This window comes from Penicillium hispanicum (genome assembly GCF_028827665.1).
Source record: "Penicillium hispanicum strain IBT 35686 chromosome Unknown utg000004l_segment0_segment0, whole genome shotgun sequence".
Lineage (NCBI taxonomy): Eukaryota > Fungi > Ascomycota > Eurotiomycetes > Eurotiales > Aspergillaceae > Penicillium > Penicillium hispanicum.
In genome coordinates, this window is record NW_026623196.1 from 2344847 (window position 1) to 2357571 (window position 12725).

General features: G+C 53.6%; 5 protein-coding genes across 5 annotated transcripts; 3 read left to right on the forward strand and 2 right to left on the reverse strand.

Moving 5' to 3' along the window:
* Positions 1 to 45: 45 nt before the first annotated feature.
* On the forward strand, positions 46 to 1036 carry idi1 (isopentenyl-diphosphate delta-isomerase IDI1; the record flags this gene model as incomplete). Its single annotated transcript, XM_056943822.1, has 3 exons — positions 46 to 286; positions 398 to 736; positions 801 to 1036. 3 exons carry the CDS (start codon positions 46 to 48, stop codon positions 1034 to 1036), a joined length of 816 nt encoding a protein of 271 aa, XP_056800705.1.
* A 349-nt stretch (positions 1037 to 1385) lies between these two features.
* On the reverse strand, positions 1386 to 2093 carry N7459_004639 (DUF202 domain-containing protein; the record flags this gene model as incomplete). The annotated part of the gene is made up of 2 exons (XM_056943823.1): positions 1386 to 1806; positions 2005 to 2093. The coding sequence occupies 2 exons, from the start codon at positions 2091 to 2093 to the stop codon at positions 1386 to 1388; spliced, it is 510 nt and encodes a 169-aa protein (XP_056800706.1).
* Positions 2094 to 2738: 645 nt separating this feature from the next.
* N7459_004640 (MATE family efflux transporter) lies at positions 2739 to 4777 on the forward strand (the record flags this gene model as incomplete). Its single annotated transcript, XM_056943824.1, has 2 exons — positions 2739 to 3899; positions 3971 to 4777. The coding sequence occupies 2 exons, from the start codon at positions 2739 to 2741 to the stop codon at positions 4775 to 4777; spliced, it is 1968 nt and encodes a 655-aa protein (XP_056800707.1).
* Positions 4778 to 5063: 286 nt separating this feature from the next.
* On the reverse strand, positions 5064 to 6001 carry N7459_004641 (uncharacterized protein; the record flags this gene model as incomplete). The annotated part of the gene is made up of 3 exons (XM_056943825.1): positions 5064 to 5804; positions 5857 to 5945; positions 5998 to 6001. The coding sequence occupies 3 exons, from the start codon at positions 5999 to 6001 to the stop codon at positions 5064 to 5066; spliced, it is 834 nt and encodes a 277-aa protein (XP_056800708.1).
* A 395-nt stretch (positions 6002 to 6396) lies between these two features.
* N7459_004642 (ATP-dependent RNA helicase DBP10) lies at positions 6397 to 9177 on the forward strand (the record flags this gene model as incomplete). Its single annotated transcript, XM_056943826.1, has 1 exon — positions 6397 to 9177. One exon carries the CDS (start codon positions 6397 to 6399, stop codon positions 9175 to 9177), a length of 2781 nt encoding a protein of 926 aa, XP_056800709.1.
* Between the last annotated feature and the right edge of the window lie 3548 nt (positions 9178 to 12725).

The following is a 12725-nucleotide window of genomic DNA, read 5'->3' on the forward strand; positions in this document are numbered from 1 at the left end:
AGGGCGCATCTTAAGCAAACTTGCGATTAAGCCATTGCCGTCGGAATGAGCGCCACTATGACTGAGACCAGTCCTCCCGAGATCACCGCGGACAATGTGGCCACTCTCTTCCCTGGGGTCGACACTTCGCTGGCTCGCGATGTCCTCCCCTCCGCCACCAACGCCGCTGTGGGCGAAGGGGCTGAGTTGGAGGGATACGATGAGGAGCAGGTTCGCCTGATGGATGAGGTATGCATTGTTCTCGACAACAATGATAAGCCCATCGGTAGTGCCAGCAAGAAGCTTTGTACGTTGAATTTCTACCCCGGACTTCTACAATCAAGAGGGGTAGTGGGGGGAGGGGAGGCACCCTTGAAAGTGGCTTAAGCAGATACTTACCAAGCACATCGGGATACAGGCCACTTGATGACCAACATCGACAAGGGTCTCCTTCACCGTGCCTTCTCCGTTTTCCTGTTCGACTCCAACAAGCGCCTCCTGCTCCAGCAGCGCGCTACCGAGAAAATCACCTTCCCTGACATGTGGACCAACACCTGCTGTTCCCATCCGTTGGGAATTCCTGGAGAGACCGGTGCTGAGCTTGATGCAGCTGTGTTGGGAGTGAAGCGCGCTGCACAGCGCAAATTGGGCCATGAACTAGGCATCAAGCCGGAGCAGGTACCATTGGACAAGTTCGAGTTCTTCACCCGAATCCACTACAAGGCGCCGAGTGATGGCAAGTGGGGAGAACACGAGGGTACGTCAAAGAGCACGGGACTATTGGTGCGGTCGATGTGGCTAACACTTCGGATCTCTTGCAGTGGACTATATTCTCTTCATCCAGGCCGATGTTGACCTGGAGCCCAGCCCGAACGAAGTGCGGGATACTCGCTATGTCTCCGCCGACGAGCTCAAAGCGATGTTCGAGCAGCCCGGTCTCAAGTTCACTCCGTGGTTCAAGCTGATCTGCAACTCGATGTTGTTCGAGTGGTGGAGCCACCTGGGCACCTCGACCCTGGACAAGTACAAGAATGAGAAGGAGATTCGCCGGATGTAAGATAAGCGTCCAGCTAGGATCTGGCGCCGTCCTTGACTGCTTTTTCGCGGCTCACCATTCTATTTCGTTCTATTGCATTTCCCCCGATACCTCCATCTCGTTTACAGATACCATTTTTATTTCAACTGTCTTTCGGGTAAGCCGTTGAAAAGCGATGCATTCTACTCATTGCCCCATCTTGTCATAACTATAAATCCACGAAATCTCGGTTTGGAACAACAGCTCGATTAAGTTGAAAATTTTTGAAAATTTTCGATCATCGCTGGAATATCTCAATGCTCCTAAATATACACCGCCATGCAAATAGCCATAGGACCCAAACGCCTGGAGTAAGACAAATAATAAAAGCTCAGGACTGCCGATCAGTCGACAAGAACAAGATGCAACTTCCCAAAATGGCCGTACCGACCACCGTAAACACCATCTGCGTCTTCCAACCACTCTGAACCAACGCCGCTTTGCGACTGTATTTGCGGACTGTGCGAGCATAGTTGGCGAATCCATTGCCAAGACAGATCATACTCAAGACCCAGAAGATGATGCCAAGTGGGAAAGCCATGCGCCGCTCCAGACCCGATGGCTGTGCGTGAAAGTGGAAGGAGATGATGATAGCGAGCGAGACGACGGCGAGGTACATGGACATGCGCAGCCAGGAGAGAAAGGTGCGCTCGTTGGCACAGTGATCGCGGGCATCACTGGTAGTATTCTCAAAGAGAAGGGCACCAAATATGGGCGGGGAGCAGAGGATGTGGTGTTGATCTTCGACATGTCTGAAGGTGTTAGCTCGGGAGCCTGAACGGAGGAATGTGGAGATGCGATAAGAATAGGGAGCAGATAAAGGGTATCAAGGTCGGCAGCGAGGCTTTTTCCAGGCTGGAGACCTCCCTATCCTCCAGACAGAACAGGACAACCAACAAAAAACAGAGTGGAGGGTTGGTTGTAAAGTCCTTGGGGAGTGTTGGACTTACTCTTCGACCAAGGCAGGTTTGCAGTGAAACGGGTTGACCAACGGGTTGTATCGCGAGCTCACGCTCCCCACGTTGGTGGGCTGAGCCATGGCCGAGACGAGGCTTCGAGATTGGGTTCCCAAGAGACAGAGAAATCCGTGAGGACCGAAGCTGGAGAACACCGAGATGGGCACGGATCAGGTGATTGCCCGCATGCGGTGATGTCACGGCATTGAGGTGCTGTATGACTGAACCATTCCTCACATTGCCCAGACACTATTGAATCTGTAGGAACATCTCGAGCTGTTTGAGAGACGTTCTCTCAAATATCGTCCAAGAACGACGCGGTGAACAGAGCAGCATGCACGGGCGTTAGTCCGCAGTGGGTCGCCGTCACCGAGTCACCGAGACTTTCCCGAACGCTCGCGGGGTCCATACGAGCGTTGACTCATTGATATTTCCCTTACATGCGATTGGGAGGCGCGAGCGGGCGATGGTCGGTTCCAACCCGGCATATCTACAAGTCGGAGACTCCGCCCATTATGTATTAGTTTGACACTCCTACTTCCAAGGTTATCAGTGGACTCGCGGCTCCGTCAAAGCTTTTCCTCCCCCACTTTTCAGTCCCAGGGCTCCAGCCGTAATCTTTTCTTGCGTCCTTCAATGCTTCTCCGCTTCTTTCCTTTCCTTCGTGTAGTGGAGTTGTCTCTGTAGAGGATGCTGGACGTGCTGTAAAAGGCTTTCTTCCCTTCATCATGGCACCGCGAAACACGCTCTCCGCGGAATCTGCAGAGCACCAGAGTCCGTTCGGCCGATCTTTCACCTCGAGCTCCCCCATTGCCACATCGGCCATTGCCCGCGATCTCGCGCATTACTCTGACGATGACGATGCTAGCTCAACCACCGATGCGACCTCCGAGTCCTCAACCGTCCGCCTCGCTACGAGCCATGCCGGCACTAACCCACACTCGCTGGCGGGATCATATCGCCGCCCCAACTATTTCACCGCGGGCAGCCATGGGACGGTCGTTCCGGTGAACCTTGACTACCAACCCTTGACCACTAGCGAGCGTGAGCAAGCCGTCGAGGAGGAACGGACCCTGCTCAGTGACAATAACTTGATTGTGCCAGATCATGCCCACCCCAAATCCCAGGGCTTGCAGCACAAACTGAGCAGCATCTTCACTTCACCATCCCCCGGACAAGCAAGCTCATCGAAGCCGCATGGAGCTGCCGAGGGCTCAAATGGGAGAGATGCAGAATATGGCGCCGGAGCCACGGAGACGACAGCTCTTCTGAGAACCCCCGGCAACGATGGCATGGACTCGGACGAGATCGATCGCAAATGGGAAGAGGCTGTCACGGCGGGGCTGATAAACACGACGTGGAGACGCGAGGCAAAGGTAATTGGCAGATACTCACTGCCGTTGATGGTGACCTTCCTGCTGCAGTACTCTCTCACCGTGGCAAGTATCTTTACGATTGGCCATTTGGGCAAAGAGGAGCTCGGTGCAGTCAGTCTGGCCAGTATGACCGTGAGTATCACCGGCAACGCGGTCTATTCTGGCCTAGCAACCAGCTTGGATACCCTGTGCGCCCAGGCGTATGGATCCGGGAAGCGAAAGCTGGTGGGTTTGCAGATGCTGAGGATGGTGTATTTCCTCTGGCTGGTGACCATTCCCATTGCCATTCTCTGGTATTTCTCCGAGCACATCTTGGCCAAGATCGTGCCCGAGAAAGAGGTGGCCAAGATGGCGGGTCTATACCTAAAAATTGCTCTTCTCGGCACTCCGGGCTATGCTTGCTTTGAGAGCGGCAAGCGATATCTACAAGCACAAGGCGTCTTTTCTGCATCTCTGTATGTCCTGCTCTTCTGCGCTCCACTGAATGCGTTCATGAATTGGTTCTTTGTCTGGGTAAGTTGATGCAACTGGCCCCTCATCCCTCGGGACTACTTGCAGAAGATCTGAGACTAAAATGCGCACAGAAACTGGGATGGGGGTTCGTCGGCGCCCCAATCGCCGTTGTCATTACCGAAACTCTCCTCCCGCTGGGCCTGTTCGCGTACATCTACTTTGCCGTTGGGTCTGAATGCTGGTGTGGCTTTACAAAACGGGCCTTTGAGAACTGGGTGCCTATGATCCGGCTTGCTCTGCCAGGATTGATCATGGTAGAAGCCGAATGTCTTGCATTCGAGGTCCTGACACTGGCCTCAAGCTATCTTGGCACCTCCGCACTTGCTGCTCAATCCATTCTCTCAACCATAGCCAGCATCACTTGGCAAATCCCGTTCCCCTTGTCCATCGCTGGTAGCACCCGCGTGGCAAATCTGATCGGAGCTACGTTGGTTAGTGCGGCAAAGACGTCGGCGAAGGCGAGCTTCTGTGGTGCCGTGATTGTCGGTCTTTTCAACATGATTCTTCTATCGAGCCTGCGGTCTTATATCCCCATGCTTTTCAGCTCGGACCCTGAGGTGATCCAAATTGTCGCCCAGGTGCTTCCCTTGTGTGCTGCCTTTCAGCTCTTTGACGCCTTGGCAGCCAACAGCAATGGTATCCTCCGTGCACTAGGTCGCCAAGAAATTGGAGGGTACATCCAGCTATTCTGTTACTATGCCATTGCCATGCCCATCAGCATGGGGACTACTTTCTACCTTGGCTGGGGGGTTATGGGTCTCTGGACCGGCGTGGCTCTTGCTCTGATGCTTGTTTCTGGTATTGAGGCTGTATTCATCACTCATATCAGTTGGGAGCGGTCTGTTGAAGAAGCTCTGCAACGGAACGAGCTGACGTGATTGAATATTTACGGGTTGTTTTCATCCCTGAGAACCACTGTCGCAACAAATACGATACCGACGATTTCAACGAGACAATAGCATGGATGAGACAGTTCAGCCGCTGGCGTGTTGAAATAGAGCAGGGAGGGGCTCTCTGAAACAGGAAAGATCTAGAACAAGTTGTATATAGATAGGATCTAGAACCTGTCATTAAATGCAAAATGAATCATGATATCATTTGAATCTGTGAAATGACTTTATCTGTAAAGAAAAGGCACCACGAAGCCTAGCACCACCCTAGTATTTAGGAAGAATACTCCAGAATGGCCCAGGTCTGTTCATCCATGGTCGAGAAGATCACACCCGCCGCAATCAATTCCTCTCCAGCGCGTGCCACATCGGTGGCTGGGATGTTCAACTTCGATGCAATCTGCTGCAGATGTAGACCAGTGTCGTCCTGAGGCTCCGTCTTCAGCAAGTTGTAGACTTTCCTCGCGAGCGGAGATGTGGACATAAGAGCCTTGTTGTCGCCAGCACCGTAGTCATCCGCACCGCCCATGACTGCATCGCCACCAGCACCGGCCCCGGCCCCGGCACCAGGAGGCCCACGAGTGAAGAACAGGTGCACGGCAGTCGCCTCGAGAATGTGGCAGTGCAGCTCATTGATATCCTTCAGCGGCCGCACGCTGTGAGCACCGATATACCGCTTGTTTCCGAATGTCTTGATCGATCCGAACACACGGGCGTAGCCATTCAGTTCGATCTCGTTCTTCCCGTCGCCGGGCCCTTTGCCCTCGTCCGTGTCCATGCTATCAGCCGTGGCCGAATCAACCCACTTCTTGACCTCGAGCTCGCCCGTTCCATCATCGATCTTGTATGTGATGTTTGTGCTCTGAGAGCTGATGTTACGCACTTGGCCGACGAAGAGCACGTTGGCCACGTCCGCGCCGTCGATCTGGTAAGGGGCCTCTGGGTATGGAGACGACGCATCGTTGACTTGCTTAATTGTCACGGGACGGAGGGTCTTGTTGTCGCGGTCGCCGGTCTGGGTTGCGGTCAGTGGGTGACATTACACGCTCAATCAGAGCTTCTCGTACCTTTCCACCAGAAGGGCTATTGGTCTCGCCGGGCATGAATCCACCACCACCGGACTGGCCGCCATAGGAGTTGTAATTGTAGCCACCGTCTGAGTAAGACAGGTTAGTTTGATTGATCTGTAACCATTGTGAGGATCATACCCATTATGTGTGAGTGGTATGAGTGTTGAATTTGCGTAAAATCATTTTACTCGATTGGGAGCGTGTCGGCACGCGTCGCGGGGGATGGGTGTTTGCACCATTTGCGTTTAGTGTCTCACCGCCTGCGGATCTCGAGATTTTTTTTTCTTGGACGGCGATCAACGACGCAGCTATTTTGAAACAGGAACACGCACCTGCTTGACGAAATTTTTCAGGTGTGACGCGGATAAGGTGGCTTTTCGATCGATACACATCAATCTGTATTTCTATGTTCATCACCACCGTCGTCCTCGGTTGATGGGTCGAATTGTTTAACCGCTATCAACTCCATTTTCCGCCTTGATATCGGTGACGCCTATCTACCGCCTAGAGGGGTTTTCGGCTAACCACACGGCAACCATGCCTCGCCGCGAAGCTTCTCCGGCCATGTCGGAGAACGAATTCGACATCACAAGTGCGCTCTTCCAGAAGGAAAGTGATAATGACTCCGATGCGGGCGCCCCCTCCCAGCCTCGCCAGCAGCCCAAACCATCGCAGGACCTCGATTTCCTGGGGGCCGACGGAGACGATGACGATGAGGCTTTTATTGCGACACGACAGGCTTCTGCGAACCGGAAGGGCGCAAATCTTAAAGGCCGCACCGTTAAGAAAGGCGGTGGTTTCCAGGCCATGGGTCTCAGTGCGAATCTACTGAAGGCAATCGCCCGCAAGGGCTTCTCCGTCCCAACTCCTATTCAGCGGAAGACCATCCCGGTGATTATGGATGACAAGGACGTTGTTGGTATGGCTCGAACCGGTTCCGGAAAGACCGCAGCTTTCGTCATCCCCATGATTGAGAAATTGAAGAGCCATAGTACCAAGTTTGGTGCACGGGGTTTGATCATGTCGCCTTCCCGAGAGCTGGCTCTACAGACATTGAAAGTGGTGAAGGAAATGGGGCGTGGAACAGACCTGCGATCAGTGCTTCTTGTCGGTGGAGACAGTCTCGAGGACCAGTTTGGAATGATGGCTGGTAACCCCGACATCGTCATCGCCACCCCCGGTCGTTTCCTGCATCTTAAGGTCGAAATGGGTCTTGATCTGTCAAGTATCCAATATGTGGTATTCGACGAGGCCGATCGCCTCTTCGAAATGGGCTTCGCTGCCCAACTGACAGAGATTTTGCACGGTCTGCCTTCGACCCGGCAAACCCTTCTTTTCTCTGCCACGCTTCCAAAATCGCTGGTAGAATTCGCGCGGGCCGGCTTGCAAGAGCCAAGCTTGGTGCGTCTAGATACAGAAAGCAAAATCTCGCCAGATCTCCAAAACGTCTTCTTCTCTATCAAATCGTCAGACAAGGAAGGCGCTCTGCTTCATATCCTACACGAGATCATTCAGATGCCCACGGGTCCTACAGAAGTTGCCCAAAAGTTGAAACAAGAGGGTTTCAGATCGAAAGATAAGAAGCGGAAGAGATCAGAAGTGGAAAAGTCTGGAAATCATAAAGAATCGCCGACCAAGCACTCCACCATTGTGTTTGCTGCGACTAAGCACCATGTTGATTACCTCTATTCCCTCTTGAATGAGGCTGGCTTTGCTACTTCATATGCATACGGTTCGCTCGACCAGACCGCTCGGAGGATGCAGGTCCAGAATTTCCGACAGGGCATCTCCAATATCTTGGTTGTCACCGACGTGGCTGCGAGAGGTATCGATATTCCGGTTCTTGCCAATGTCATCAACTACGACTTCCCTTCCCAGCCGAAAATCTTCATTCATCGTGTTGGACGTACTGCTCGCGCTGGTCGAAAGGGCTGGAGCTACAGTCTCGTCCGAGACGCTGACGCCCCATACCTGCTTGATCTTCAGCTTTTCTTGGGCCGAAGACTGGTCCTTGGTCGTCAGTACGGCGATAAGGTCAATTTCGCGGAGGATGTCGCTGTGGGCGGCATTCCACGGGATCCCTTGTCTCGAAGCTGTGAATGGGTGAATAAAGTGTTGGAGGAGACTACCGACATTGCTTCTCAACGCCAGGTGGCTACGAGGGGTGAGAAGTTATATATGCGTACGCGTAACGCTGCGTCGCTGGAGAGTGCCAAACGAGCCAAGCAGGTGACAAGTACCGAAGATTGGTCGACCATTCATGTGATGTTCAATGATGAGACAAGCCAAATGGAGACAGAGCGGGAGAAAATGCTCGCTCGTATCGGTGGGTATCGGCCTCAGGAGACGATATTCGAAGTCCACAACCGACGTGGTGGCAAGTCTGAAGGTGATGAGGCTATCGACACCATCAAGCGGATTCGCACAACGGTCGACAAAAAGAAGCAGCGCGCAGAGGCCAAGGCTCAGTCGGAACTGAACGAGATGAGTGGTGGCAATGGCGAGGCAGATGACGGGAACGATGACGGTATTCCCGACGAAGCTGGTGATAACATGTCCTTGGCGTCGGAGTCTGACCTGGAGGTTACTTTCTCCGCCTATTCCCAACCCAAAAACAACCAAACAGAGAAGTCGAATGACGTGTCCGCAGCCGCCTCTTTCCAGAACCCCGAATATTTCATGGGTTACACGCCCACCAACAACGACCTTGCTGAAGACCGGGCTTATGGTGTCCATTCTGGCACAAACTCGAACTTCGCTCAGGCCTCACGCAGTGCCACCATGGACCTCAACGGTGACGAGGGGCATCGTGGATTCGGTGAACCGCGCTCCACCATGCGTTGGGACAAGCGACACAAGAAGTACGTGGCGCGACAAAACGACGAAGATGGCTCCAAGGGTGCTCAACTGGTTCGCGGCGAGAGCGGGGCGAAGATTGCCGCCAGTTTCCGGAGTGGTCGTTTCCAGGCCTGGAAGAAGGGCAAACGCGTGAGCCATCTGCCTCGCGTGGGCGAGGCCGAGACTCCTGGAATGGCCAATGGATTGACATCTGGAGGACGAGGTGGTTATGGTAGCGGTGGTGGCCGATTCCGACACAACAAGCAGCAGGCACCTAAACGGGCTGACCCGCTGCGCTCGGACTATGAGAAGATGAAGAAGAAGAACGAGGCAGCTCGGGAACGACAGCACTCTCAAGCTGGTGGAGCGGCGGCCGGTGGGAAGAGCGAGATTCGCTCGACGGACGATATCCGCAAGGCGCGCAAGCTCAAGCAGAAGCGACGCGAGAAGAACGCCCGGCCCTCGAAGAAGAAGCATTAGTGATTGACTTGGAAAATGTTTCATGTATAGAGTGTATTAGTGTAACCGGATCTGTGGTTTGCTTGTCTACAGTATGTGTGCCTTGAACATACCATTCATGGTTGCTGTCCGACTGGATTTGACCCGTGATCATTTTTCTCTTCTTCTGATTACCATTTCCACCTTTACTTCCTTCCTTTCCCCAGCGGTCCACCACTGCGCATCAAGTACAGCCATCTCGTGCACCTCGACAGGTTCTAAACCAAGCCAGCATCTCTCGTGTTTTCTTGAATCTTCCGTCTTTGCTTTTTCTCCTTTCTGCACAGAGTGCGCAACGGTCCAGTCACTACGGCGATCCAGGCGTCGGAACGTGAGGGAAAGCACCGTTGAGATCCGGCCTTTTATCGCACAAGCACGCGATGTACAGCACTGCTCTCATCGACCTCGGGTGTGCCGTTTGACAAGAAATGGGCCTAAGCCCACGAGGTGGTAGCCCAAATAATCTCCGCTTCGACTGCTATTTGACCAAACCAGGGTTGGAGTCATCGGCGAATTCTTTGGGGGATCCGCATTGACAAATCGTGGTGATCCACCGGTCCCAAGCTTCCAAGCTTGATATGTCGTCGCTTTTTCCCCTCTTCTGCATGAATACCATGCAACGAATGATTACTGGTAGCACCGTGTCCCAGGAGCTAAGTTGATTTAGACCTCGGTTTGCTTCTGAGCGCCGGCTCGGTATCGGCCGCCGCGGATTCGACAACGGGAAAAGAAGAAAAGGAGAGCTCTTCAGTAACTAAGCCGAAACAGGCAGCACTACCAGCCGAGTCCCAAATGGTCCCAAATGGTTCGCACCACTATTGACTTTGCAAGTGGCAGATCGTGCATGAACGGGGGTGACAGACCCCTTGCTGCTCCGCGTGCCGCATGTTCCACACTGCTATGCACCGTCGCTCCCTTTCGGCCTGGAGTCCAGCTGCGAGCCGCCTTTTGTTCTCCCCCCTCTCGGCACCTCCCGTTCAAGTCACCCTCCAGCTGTCAATCACCCCATGACGTTGGGCGTGGATTTTCCCTGCAGTTCCAAAGGCCAGGGATGAGCAATGCGCACGCGCTGCGGTGATCGCCCACCAAGGAGCGCTAAGGCTACCGCCACATCTGGTTGCTCAATGCCGTCGGAGTCCCCGGAAAATAAGGATTTTTTTTCTCTCCTCTGTTTTGGTTTACACTTCCTTCGGGCGGACGAGACCGTGAGGCATTATTGTGTTCCCGGGTGTCCTTCTTCACACAGCTCTGTTCCTCCCACATCCACACACCGGGGAACAGAGAGAGGGTGGTGTGACGGGGTACCACGACAGGAACCCGCTCCTCCAGGGCTGATTATTGAACAGCTTCGTCATCGGCATCACTTGCCATTGCGAACCATCTCCATTCGGTACCGATCCGAGCAAGAACCAGTGAAGAGGGCCGAATAATTCCCAATAATCCAATTCAGACAGATCTCTCTTTTTTTCTCTCATTTTTTTTCTGTCTTCTCTTCGCCCCTTCCATGCAGCTGTCCGATTCATAGTTCATGGCGCACCTGCTGTGAGACCAACCAGAACAACCCGCGGTTAACGGACCTCAAGCGGCGCCTTGTGTCCAGGCTCGACTGTAACAGTAACCCCTTCTCGTACGACGGAGCATAAACCGGAGGATCGACCTGGTCATACAACACATTGCCCCGGTGGGGCGTGGGAGCTGTTGATCTCCACTGCGGAGAATAACGACCATGGGTTCGACTCGTTCGCGACCAGCTTTGACATCACCAGACAAGCTCCTTGCGAATAATGATGTCTTGCGCGGCGATTGTATTCATTTCGTTTGTGCTCATGATGGATTGTCCTCCCCGGGCCAGCCATAAAATCGACGATCGCAATCAATTATCGCGAGGCATTCACCAAGGCTATGATTCCACCTGAGCAACAATGCAGGGACGCACCCAGAGTGTCGGGGATTCGACCACCGTTCGGTTCTCGCCTGCGTGGTTCCTGCAAAGGGCATCCCTCGGCCGCTGGGCTGATTTGATTTGCCCGGTGGAGCTGATTTAAGGTCGGAAACTCAAATGGGGGAGACCCCAATAATTATCCTATCGAAAGTCTCGATGCGCCGGGAAATGAACCAAAAAGCACCGCTTCTTTCCCCCCACGCCTCCTCTCGTCATCCCCGATGGGTTGCAACGAAACTAGAGATGAAGCCATCGCAGGGTCCGGTGTGGCACCCCCTCTGCTCTTCCTCGCGGAGGGCGAAGTGATGAGGAAAACGCAAGTACTTTGTCCATGTCAAACGGAATGCGCATTTCACTGCCGAGCCCGACTATTGGCAATGGCTGCGGGCGCCGACGTCGATCCGTCAATCCCTCTCGCCTTGCTTCCCTGGTTCTGATTGGCATCGACTCCCACCCCCCTCTTCTCTCGTCGCCTCGAGAAAATCATCACAGAGGGGTAAAAAAAATTAACCAGTGACTATCCCGTTCGATGCTAGCGGAATCTGATCCCTTCCTTCCAGAGTGAAATTGACGCCGAGCTGATCCCCCTTCGGGGAGAGTGGAGGTGTCACTGACAGCGACTCGTTCTCCATCTCATGCAAGCCACTCTCCAGTGTGAACTGAGTCGGTTCTCGACCCAAAGATGGAGAAACGGGAGGCATCACGCTATTTATTTGGTTTCTCCCGGCTGAAGCTTGAGAGGGGACCGAGACCAGGCCGATTCGAGAAAAGAAATCAGCAGGGAAAAAAAATGAGAGTCATGCTACTCACACATCCCCCACACCCTGTTTCTCTCCCTCCCTTTGGCCGCGCGGTGCCGGTTGGGGGCAAACCCTCCCCCGTTATTCGCAAAGATCTACCATGACGGAGATCAAGTCTATCAGCTACTAGCGCCGCCCTGCACTGACCACTACTTTCCTACCTTGGTCCCCATAGGACCCGCCGAACCTGCTGTTTTCTTTTTTTTTTTCTTCCATTTCCCTCTCATCGGCTCTGGTATAAGCCTGGATCCTGCAGGTCGGGTGTGCTACTCTGGGAAAGAGAAAGGGGAAAAACGAGGAATAACAATCTGCCTATTATCTGACTATTATTTCGCGGTCTTTTATTTTCTTTTCCAATGTGGCTCTTTTCTTGCTTCCCACCCACCGTCTACTACCCATCTACTACTTCCGTATTTCACACCCGCGTTCGTATACAGGGGATTACCGAGCCCAACCGAGCTGAGGGAACCAACTAGGGCAACCTAGGGGGTTGTCCCCAGAGACAAAAAAGGGAATCGTTTGCAAAACCCCGGGTTGGATCTCGACAAAGTACGCCCGGACGGAGAACACTCGGACGAACTTGACATACCTGCATCTAAAACACCCGGAGGAGCTGACTGGATGACTACGTGACGGGTATAGTTCACCGTTTTCCTTCCATTCTCTTGCCCTTTTCTTCCTAGCCCGTCGGTCTGCACCTCTCCTGCACCGGAACGTGGTGGATCGAGACATCGGAGGCAAGGACGTGGGGAGGCAGCAGTCCCAAGAGGGGGCTTTGACACTGCTGC